General features: G+C 45.0%; 1 protein-coding gene across 4 annotated transcripts in view; it reads right to left on the reverse strand.

Annotated features, from left to right (window-relative positions):
- Positions 1–9390, reverse strand: part of lrch3 (leucine-rich repeats and calponin homology (CH) domain containing 3) — a 30388-nt gene extending 20998 nt beyond the window's left edge. For all 4 annotated transcript variants that reach the window (XM_088078387.1, XM_088078388.1, XM_088078386.1 and 1 more), the window contains exons 1-10: positions 9102–9390; positions 5170–5314; positions 4794–4920; positions 4587–4692; positions 3981–4117; positions 3754–3863; positions 3351–3444; positions 3135–3252; positions 167–312; positions 14–66 (exon numbers count right to left, since the gene is read on the reverse strand). In XM_088078387.1, the coding sequence (XP_087934513.1) occupies positions 14–66; positions 167–312; positions 3135–3252; positions 3351–3444; positions 3754–3863; positions 3981–4117; positions 4587–4692; positions 4794–4920; positions 5170–5314; positions 9102–9360 (1295 nt within the window). In that variant the 5' untranslated portion in view covers positions 9361–9390. The remainder of the gene's footprint in view (positions 1–13; positions 67–166; positions 313–3134; positions 3253–3350; positions 3445–3753; positions 3864–3980; positions 4118–4586; positions 4693–4793; positions 4921–5169; positions 5315–9101) is intronic.
- Positions 9391–10584: the final 1194 nt, after the last annotated feature.

Below are 10584 nucleotides of genomic sequence, written 5' to 3' on the forward strand. Positions count from 1 at the left end.
AGAATTATTGTACCTGTTGTGTCTCCTCGTGTCTTCTGTCCTCGAGCTGGTTTTGACTGGCGACCCCTGGACACACAAACAGGAAGTCACACAGAGCCTTATAAAATAAAGCACACCTGGAACTGTGAGCTCAGGTGAGCTCAGGTGAGGGGGCGGAGCTCTTTACCTCTCTGGTGATGCGTTTCTCAATGTAGGCCATGAACTGCGAGCTGAGGCTGGCGCTGTCCCGTCCTCCTCTTCGACTCCTCCCATCCTCCTCCTCCTCCTCCCCCACGCAGGAATCGATGAAGTCAATCTGCTCCGAGTCAACGTCTAAACAAAAAAAAAAAGATTAAATAGAAAAAAAAAAGAAAATTGCCAAAATTCTTTAAGAAAGCATTCCTTCCAAACCCAAAAGTTTCCTTCAAAAATCACCAAATATTTAAAAAAAGGGGACATTTTTAGAGAAAAAGAACATCGCCAGATTTTGTTTTCAGTAAAATAACCACAAAAACAAATTTAACAAAACTGCCCAAAATAATTAAAAAGACGAAAATTTTAATGAAATATAAATTGCTAAAATGTTTTAAAATTATGAAAAATACCTTAAAAGAAAAAATGCAAACATTTTAAAGAAAGGGTTTGGAATAAATGTTTTTGTTAAAAGTCACCATAGATTTTGGAAGGAAAAGAAAACAGGAAATGTTTTTTGAGAAAAAGATAATCACAAAAAATTTGAAATTACCCAAAAAGAACGATTTTTTTGCCAAAAACAAGTTAATTTCCCACAAGTGGGATAAATAAACGTGTCTAAGTCTAAGAAAAATAAAAACAATGTAAACAAAAACCTTTAAAGAAAAAATGGGGAAAAAATTACAGAAAGATTTTTTGCCAAAAATGTTTAAAATCACAAAACATTTTAAAAGAAAATAATTACTAGGGGTGTCAACCTTTACAATTTTTTCTACATGTGTAAACGGGACGTCTAACCGATGTGTACCCGGTTACACAATTTATGATCTTTTTCTATCGCAGTTGCGCTATATAACCACTAGATGGTTCTGTCTCCGTTCAAATACCTCCTAATCTCATTAAATCAAAGCCATTCCAGTAGTTAGTTATCGCACAGAAACGTTTATTCAGCGAACAGAACTTAAAAAGTAGGCAATCCATCTCACCATTTAAGGCTTAGACCTACTTATGACAGAAAGTAAAATGAGTTGAAAATAAAATCATCAATTTTGACAGACAAGAAAACGTACAAGTGAAAGCTGGAAAAGGTTTAACCTTCTTTTTTAATCATTGTTTTAACTATTGCTCACTTTTGTACAATATATTTTTTTAAGCTCCGCTTGTTCATCGCTTGTTGCTTGTTGTCCGTGCGGCCCCGAGTCAACTTGAAGTAACGTGACACTGGCTGTGGCTGCGTTTTTTTTTTAATATCAACGTAACATTGCCACCTGTGCATCTATTATGTATGCGGATAACTGCATTAGTGGGAACATTTAAGTGTATAGTTAGTTAATGTTATTATCTTAAGCTTTCAGGCAACATTATCACCCCTAAAAATACTATTGGTGAGAAATGAACGAGGAGGAGGAGAGGAAAAAATGACGTGTAAACGGTTATTGATTTTTCTGAACGGTTATGATTTGTTATCCGTGTACCCGTTTACACGTGTAGATGTTGACATCCCTAATAATTACCACAATGTTTAAAGAAAATATGCCTTCCAAACTTCTGGGTTTTCTTAAATGCTGTGTGTATTTTACTTTATTCAATTATCTGTTCTTTTTTTAACTTTTGTAATGTGTTTTTGAGTACCTTAAAAAGCGCTCTGTAAATAAAATGTTTTGCTATTATTATTAAAATTTCGGTTGTGTATTTTTTCCTAACCCCCCCCGTGTCCTCAAGTCCAAAGACGCCCTGGTTTTGACTAATGTCTCTTTATTCTTGTAACATGTTTTCCTTCATTGAAGAGCTGAGCAATATGACTTCAAATCAAAATCATGATTAAATGAACATTTTACCTTGATTATGATTAATGAATAATTATTTTGTTTTTTGCTTTTTGTTGCCCTCGAAGTTCACTTGACGCTCAATATCATCATTAAATAATCTGATGTTTTTATCTAAGAATTTAAAAAAGGAGGTGTGTTGGAGTGTAATAAACATATGACTGATTATTTATTAAACTTTCCATCATTATATAAAAATGAAAAGCTCCATCTGAAACAAACTTCAGGTAAATTGAAGCACATTGTGCTGATAATAGGCCAACCTCTCCTGACTGCAGGACTCTGACTTCAGCTTCTGTCAAACTTCTGTGCTGTTAATCATTTTACTCAGGAATTAAAAACTTTTGAGTCGGCCTACTCGGCCTACTGTCGGCCGACATTCACAGTTAGAGAAAGGCTGAAAATAAGCTCATGTGCTTGTGGCCCCGGGCCCCCAAAACATAACATCTGCCCCTGGTAATAATAATGAGAGCTCAGCGCGAGCGGCCGGATGAGACACGGAGCGATGCGTCCTGCTGTTTCTAAATAATTCATCCAAAGTCTGATTAAAGCTGAAACTAACACAAAGTCGTCTGTAGAGTCTAAAGAAGTCACTTTCACCTCTGCAGATGTGTCTGTTTCAGACACTTTGGTGCTGTGAGGAGAAGCTGCGCTCTGTCTGTCTGTCTCACTGCGCTGCTGTCGGACCATCAGCTGTTTGATCGGCCATGATGAAATGCTGTGGCTGTCAAACACTCAGCTGTTCGACAGTCAAAGACCTTCACTTTTTTTACATGATTGTTCAACACTTCTGCCCTCGCTGTGTTTTGGCGTGAGAGTTTCCTCGATGTCATGAGAGCGTGAGACAGAGTGTGAGACAGAGTGTGAGACAGAGCGTGAGACAGAGCGTGAGACAGAGCGTGAGACAGGGCGTGAGACAGGGCGTGAGACAGGGTTAACAGAATTCCTAACTAACCAAAATAATGGAGCTCTCGTTGTTTGGAGGCTCTGAATGTCGGTTTTGATTGATTTCTGATGAACTGTCGAGCTCTTCTTCGTGGTGTTACAAGCCCACGTGTTTTTTACATTTATTCAAAATGTGGAACCGGTCAGTAAGGGTTAACTAACGTGTCCTAACTGTGGACATGACGGACTCACGAGTGCCGTTAGCCAGCAGAGCTCCTCCTCCTGCTCCTCCTGCTCCTCCTGCTCGGTGTCTCTGCTCACGGCTGAGCTCGGCGACTCTCAGCGGCAGCTCTGACAGCTCCTCTGTGGGCTGGACACACAGACAGGAAGTGAGCGCGCACACACACACAAACACACACACACACACACACGAGAGAGGACGGGACACGCTGCGTGAGAGCGTCTCACCTCATTACCCGACCATCTCTTGTCCCCGCTGTCCACACTGTTGAAGCCAGAGTCCAACGCTCCGTACGGACGCCCAGGATACAGCTCGTCAACACTGACACATACACACACACACACACACACACACACACACACAGAGGACGTTTTATATATATATATATATATATATATATATATATATATATATATATATATATATATATATATATATATGTGAGTGTGTTTGTGTGTATACATATATATATATATAATTCCCACAAAATGAAGGGAAATAAAGCTTTGGTTTTATATATGGAGTCATTGATTATATATTCCCTCTGTGTGAGAACAAGACTTCAAACTGAGATCAATCAATCAATCAATCAATCAATTAATCAGTAAATCAATAAATAAAAGTTCAGACCAGGAGCTGAAGGTCAGAGGTCGTCTGTCGTACTCTGGGAGGTCAGGGGTCGTCTTACTGGCCTCCAGGTTCAGATACTTAAATATGTGGACCTTCCCTTTAATGCAGATCTGCACACACGCACGCACGCACACACACACACACACACACACACACACACACACACACTGAGCTGGAGTGGAAACAGCCTCTGACTGGGTGCAGATGATGTCACTTCCTGTGTGTACCTGTGCAGGTGGGGTCTGCAGAGGGTTGTTGTCGAGGACGATGGTCTGCAGCTGCGTCAGCTGACGGTAACAGACGGGGATGGACGTCACTTTGTTACAGGAGAAGTCGAGACGCACCAGAGGGAGCTCCGCCAGCTCTGAGGACAGAGACAGAGAGACAGACAGAGACAGAGACAGAGACAGAGAGACAGACAGAAACGGAGACAGACAGAAACAGAGACAGAAACAGAGAGACAGAGACAGAGACAGACAGACAGAAACAGAGACACAGACAGAGACAGACAGAAAGAGAGACACAGACAGAGACAGAAACAGAGAGACAGAGACAGACAGAGACAGACGTAGACAGAGACAGAGAGACAGACGGAGAGAGAGACGGAAACAGAGAGACAGAAACAGAGAGACAGAGACAGAGAGACAGAGACAGAGACAGAAACAGAGAGACAGAGACAGAGAGACAGAGAGAGAGAAAGAGAGAGAGCTGTTTTAGTAAGGCACCGAGGTGTGTGTGTCTGTGTGCGCATATGTATGTGTGCGTCTGTGTGTGCGTGTGTGTGTGCGTGTGTGTGTGCGCGTGTGTGCGTGTGTGTGTGTGCGTGTGTGTACCTGGAGGCAGGCGGACCAGGTGGTTCCTCCTGATGTTCAGGTCTCGTAGGGCCTCCAGCTGACCCACCTGAGATGGCAGAGTCTGGATCTCATTACAGCTCACGTCCTGCAACCACCAATAATCAATAATTAATAATCAATTATCAATAATTAGGAGGGACTGCTGGCGATGAATAATCTGGGTACAGTTGGACCGGTTGGACGCACCAGTTCAGTGAGCTGTCTCAGCTGTCCCACCTCCTCTGGCAGAGACAGCAGCTTGTTGTTACAGATGATCAGAACCTTCAGAGGGAGACTGCAGACCACCGGGGGGAGGACGGACAGCTGGTTCCTACTGCAGGGGGACAGACAGGGGGACAGACAGACAGGGGGACAGACAGGGGGACAGACAGGGGGACAGACAGGGGGACAGACAGGTGGCCTATCAGTGATGTTTGCTCAGCACCGTTTGGTTATGTGATCGGGACACGGCAGATTTCTACCTGAAGTTACCGTAAATAAACAGCTGTGACTGGTGTGTGTGTGTGTGTGTGTGTGTGTGTGTGTGTGTGTGTGTGTGTGTGTGTGTGTGTGTGTGTGTTACCTGAGGTTCAGGTAGGTGAGGGCCTGCAGGTTGAGCAGACTGTCCGGCAGAGACCTCAGACAGTTCTGGTATAGGTTCAGACTCTCCAGAGACACAAAGAGACAAACGTCCAGAGGAAGCTCCGACAGACGGTTACGGGACAAGTCTGGAAACACACACATACACACACACACACACACACACACACACAGAGAGTACATGTTACATGACATCATCTCTAACAGGAGTGTGACTTCTAAATGTTCGTTTAAACATTAATTAATTCTTTTTCAGGTCATAGTGTGTCTCTGTACAGCACTCTGGGAAACAGTCACTCTGTCACTGACACTGTCTGACACTCACACTGGCTAATCGCAGCCGAGACGCAGCAGTGAGGCAGCAGTGAGGCAGCAGAGACGCAGCTGAGACGCAGCAGAGACGCAGCTGAGACGCAGCAGTGAGGCAGCCGAGACGCAGCAGTGAGGCAGCCGAGACGCAGCAGTGAGGCAGCTGAGACGCAGCCGAGACGCAGCAGTGAGGCAGCTGAGACGCAGCCGAGACGCAGCAGTGAGGCAGCCGAGACGCAGCAGTGAGGCAGCAGAGACGCAGCAGTGAGGCAGCAGAGACGCAGCAGAGACGCAGCTGAGACACAGCCGAGACGCAGCAGTGAGGCAGCCGAGACGCAGCAGTGAGGCAGCCGAGACGCAGCAGTGAGGCAGCAGAGACGCAGCCGAGACGCAGCAGTGAGGCAGCCGTGACGCAGCAGTGAGGCAGCCGAGACGCAGCTGAGACGCAGCCGAGACGCAGCAGTGAGGCAGCCGAGACGCAGCTGAGACGCAGCCGAGACGCAGCTGAGACGCAGCCGAGACGCAGCAGTGAGGCAGCCGAGACGCAGCAGAGACGCAGCAGTGAGGCAGCAGAGACGCAGCTGAGACGCAGCCGAGACGCAGCAGTGAGGCAGCAGAGACGCAGCAGTGAGGCAGCAGAGACGCAGCAGTGAGGAAGCAGAGACGCAGGGGCAACTAGGGACATCTAACGCAGACTTTTCCAAAGAATCATTGTTTTTCAGCTGCTGAGCTCCTGTTTAAAGTTTTCATTCAGTCTGACACTTCGGTCATCTGTGTGTGTGTGTGTGTGTGTGTGTATGTACTATCTGTGTGTGTGTTTGTATTATCTGTGAGTGTGTATTATTAGTGTGTGTTTGTGTGTATTGACTGTGTGTGTACTGACAGTTTGTGTGCATTTGTGTGTTGACTGTGTGTGTGTGTGTGTGTGTGTGTGTGTGTATTGAACTCGTGACTGAGTATGAAAATAGAAACCAAACTTCTAACAAAAGTCGGTCTGTACATGTGAAGCCTCGTCCAATCAGATCACTCTGTGTGGTCGTCATGGGGACCTCACTGATCAGCTGATCTCTGTCAGTATGAAGCAGGTGTGTGTGTGTGTGTGTGTGTATCCGAAGCTGCATGTTTTCTGCGTTTGTCCTGTCAGGTAAATACAAACAAAACAAAACAAAACAAAAAAACGCCTGAAGACACACTGGTTACCACGACAACAACACACAGCATCACTTCATGACACTGATAATACACACTCATTACTACACACACTGAACACACTCATTACTACACACACAAAGCATTACACACACTCAGTACTACACACACTATACACACACTCAGCACAATACACACTACACATATGGTACTTCACACACACACACACACACACACACACACACACACACAGTACTACACATACTACTACAGAGTACGACACACACAGAGTACTACACAGAGCAGTTGTGTGTATATTTGTCAGTGCAGCTGTGAGCAGGTCAACACCTGGCCGGCAGGAAGAACACATCACCATGGTAACATCTACTTCCTGTTGTGCTCACACAGGAAATCACCAAATTAAAAGTATTTTTGTATCGTTGTTTCCTCTCTGACGCAGTATTTACTCAAGTATTGATACTTAATCGATTGATCAGCTGACCATCCAAACCCACATGAGACATGCTGGACAGGGACGTCCTGTCCTCCAGGACCAGTCCACTCCTCAGCAGGGACGTCCTGTCCTCCAGGACCAGTCCACATTGTTAGCAGCTCAGAGTTTCAGAGATTAGTAAAAATAAATATTAAAAAGGTGATTTGTTTTAATGCTGACATGCTGTGAGTTTGGAGGACAGGTTTTCCTTTAAAAACATAGAATTGAATTTTGAAGAAAATATTTCAGCTTTCTTATTTCAACTTTTAGGCAGTTTTTTGTCTTGAAGTGTCAATTTTTCAAGATTCAAGATTTTTTGGACATTTTTAATGAAAAATGTCATGTTTTCTTTTTAAAATATGTGTGATGCTTTTAATCCTCAGACATTTTGGGCAATTTTTTTCTTTACAATTTTAGGCAAATTTTAAAAAAAATATTTTAGGGGGGTTTCCAAGTTTTAGGTATTTTTTTTGTCTCTATATATAATTTTTAACGAAATAATTTCTGTGATTTTTCTTCAAATACATTTTTGGCAGTCTTTCAAAACAATATTCTTGCAATTTGTTGTTTTTCTTTTACAAATTGTTCGATTGTTTTCTCTAAAATTTCCGCTGATTTTTATAGAAATGCTGCGTTTATGTGACATCTGAAGGTCGTATTTTCTGAGCTGGGAAGACGTTGCTCCAACATGTTTGTGTTGATGAGCTTTGGGGTGAAAAAGTGAAAAAACAAAACAACCAAATATATCATTTTTTACTGTCAGTTGCTGAAACTGTTTCTATGATTTCAGATGTTTCTGCTGCTCTGAAATGTCACGCAAATGTCACAACTTGCCATCTCAGGGACGAAATTTACCAATTTCACACTTTTGATTCTGACTCTGGAGGACGGTCATGTGCTCTGAACTCATAAATACGATATTTTTGAGGAACAACTGAAGGCAGCATTAGTATGCCCTCTAAACCCGCCAAAATAAAACTGACACAACAACCTAATTTATCAGCCAGAAACTGTAAAAACAGAACTTAATGTTATATTTTCACATTTCTGACGGTCCTGAACACATCACGGGACAAACTCACCACCCCCCTCCTCTGATAAATACAGAACAGTCCCTTAGGCCTCCTCTCATCTTTGAAACTATATATATATATATATATATATATATATATATATATATATATATATATGTGTGTGTGTGTGTATGTGTGTGTGTGTGTGTGTGTGTATACATATATATAGCTGAGTTAGTTAGTTAGTTTGTATGCATGTGCAGAGGGAGGGCCTGATGACGCCTCTGAAACCGACATCAACAAACTCGCAGGTGTAGAGACAGAAGCGGTGACCGCGACATCTGGAGCCGCTGCTCCGCACACCGACTGCACGAGCTCACACTCGGCAAAAACACACATTCACGAGTTCAGACTCGGTAAAAACACACATTCACGAGTTCAGACTCGGTAAAAACACACATTCACGAGTTCAGACTCGGCAAAAACACACGTTAACGAGTTCAGACTCGGTAGAAACACACATTCACGAGTTCAGACTCGGCAGAAACACACACTCAGCGGCAGTGACTCGGTGTGACTCGGTGACAGGTCAGACTCGGCGCGCTGCTCGGGGCTAACGGTTAGCTGCCGGTGTTCCTGTGACTTTATTTCGGTGTTTAAAGAGTTAATAAACTCGGTGACAGCCGGTGGGTGTGAGTCGGTGCCCGGTGCTCCGGTTCGGGGCGGTTTTTCGGGTGTACAGACGGGTTTGGAAGAGCGGAGTCCCGGCGGGGCGACATATTTTGGGGTGCAGAGTTGTCCGTAACACCGGCCCGTGTGTCGGCGTCTCTCTGCCGCTAAAGTTGGTTTCTGGCTCCTCGCCGGTTCAACTCGGGTAAAACTCGGTCTAAGGTCCCGGACCCCCCTCGCCGGCCGCCCGGGGCCGCTCCCCGGGCCGCGGGGCTCACTCACCGGCCCTGGTGGTGTCGGTCAGGTCGTGGTTGGCGGCGCTCCGGGGGAACTCCTTCAGCTTCCGGCCGCTCAGGTTCAGGCTCCCGGTGGCCGAGGCTTCGTCCAGAGCCCGGTCCACCGAGCGGTTCCAGGGTGCCGGACCCGCCGGCCCCGCTGGGCCCAGTCCGTTATTATTCCCCACCACAGCGCTCCCGGTGCCGCCTCCCGCCGTGAAGTGCAGTCCGGTGTCCACCGAGCCCAGCAACACCGAGGCCGCCATTACCGCTGCGCTGCTAGCTCCGTGCTAACGGCTAACCTCCGCCCAACGTGGAGCATGCGCACTGCGGCACCCGCACCGGGCACGAGCAGCGCGCTCACAACAGCAAAACACCGACACCGCTATTACAAGTACTGCAACAAGTACTGCGGTACTACATACATTACTACAGTGATGCACACAGTACTACACAAAACACCCAAACACCTACAGGTCTACTACAAAGACTGCAACAAGTATTGCAGTACTACAAACTGAACTATAGAACTGCATACTACAACACAACACAACACTGACAAGACTACCACAAGTACTGAAAACAAGCACTACAAACTGAACTACAGAACTGCACACAGTTCAACACAAAACACCCAAACACTGACTGGACTACTACAAGTATTGCAAGTACTGCACACAGGTAGAAACACACATTCACCACTATGGCGACTACTGCAACAAGTACTGCAGTGCTGCACACAGTACCACAGTACTACACACAGTACAACACAAAACACCCAAAACTAACTGATTGATTGATTCATTTTTAAAAACAAAGTGGAAACAGCTGTGCTGTAGCTGTATATGTATGTATGTATATATATATATATACATACATACATACATATATATATTATTATTATTATAAATACATTATTTATGATAATTAGCCATCAAAATATTTCCTCCAGCTTTTAAAAATAATTTTCTAACTCTACTACTTTACTTGTGGAACATTTCTTATGGAACCCTTTCGGAAGGATCTAACTGGATAGAACCATCTGTGAAAGGTTCAACCCAGAACCCTCCCTACAGACACACAGAAGGACTCAGGAGGTGAAAACGATCCCTGCTGTTGTCTCGGCTGGTAAAAACATGCAGTATTAAAGAGTTTACAGAAACAGACGCGTCAACAAACGGCTCCAAATCCTCCGCAGGTCGCTCACCTCCACCTGCCTCCAGCTGTCAGACCGCACGCCCATTCTGTCCAGGAATTACACCAAGCCGCCGGCCCCTTCAGGGAGCCTGGGAGAGAGCAGCCTTCCCAGGAAATACACACATCTGCCTGATTGTCTCACCAACATATGTTAACCCTTTAACACCTGGATCAGCAGCAGTTTCCTGTCACCCTTTTCAGAGTTGCGGGGGGCCAGGGGGTTCAGCTGTCATCAGGTAAGAGGTAGGGTACACCTGGACAAGTCGCCATACTGTAGCAGGGCTGACACGCTC

Source organism: Plectropomus leopardus, chromosome 6 (genome assembly GCF_026936395.1).
Source record: "Plectropomus leopardus strain MGB_pleo_1.0 chromosome 6, ASM2693639v1, whole genome shotgun sequence".
NCBI classification, from domain to species: domain Eukaryota; kingdom Metazoa; phylum Chordata; class Actinopteri; order Perciformes; family Serranidae; genus Plectropomus; species Plectropomus leopardus.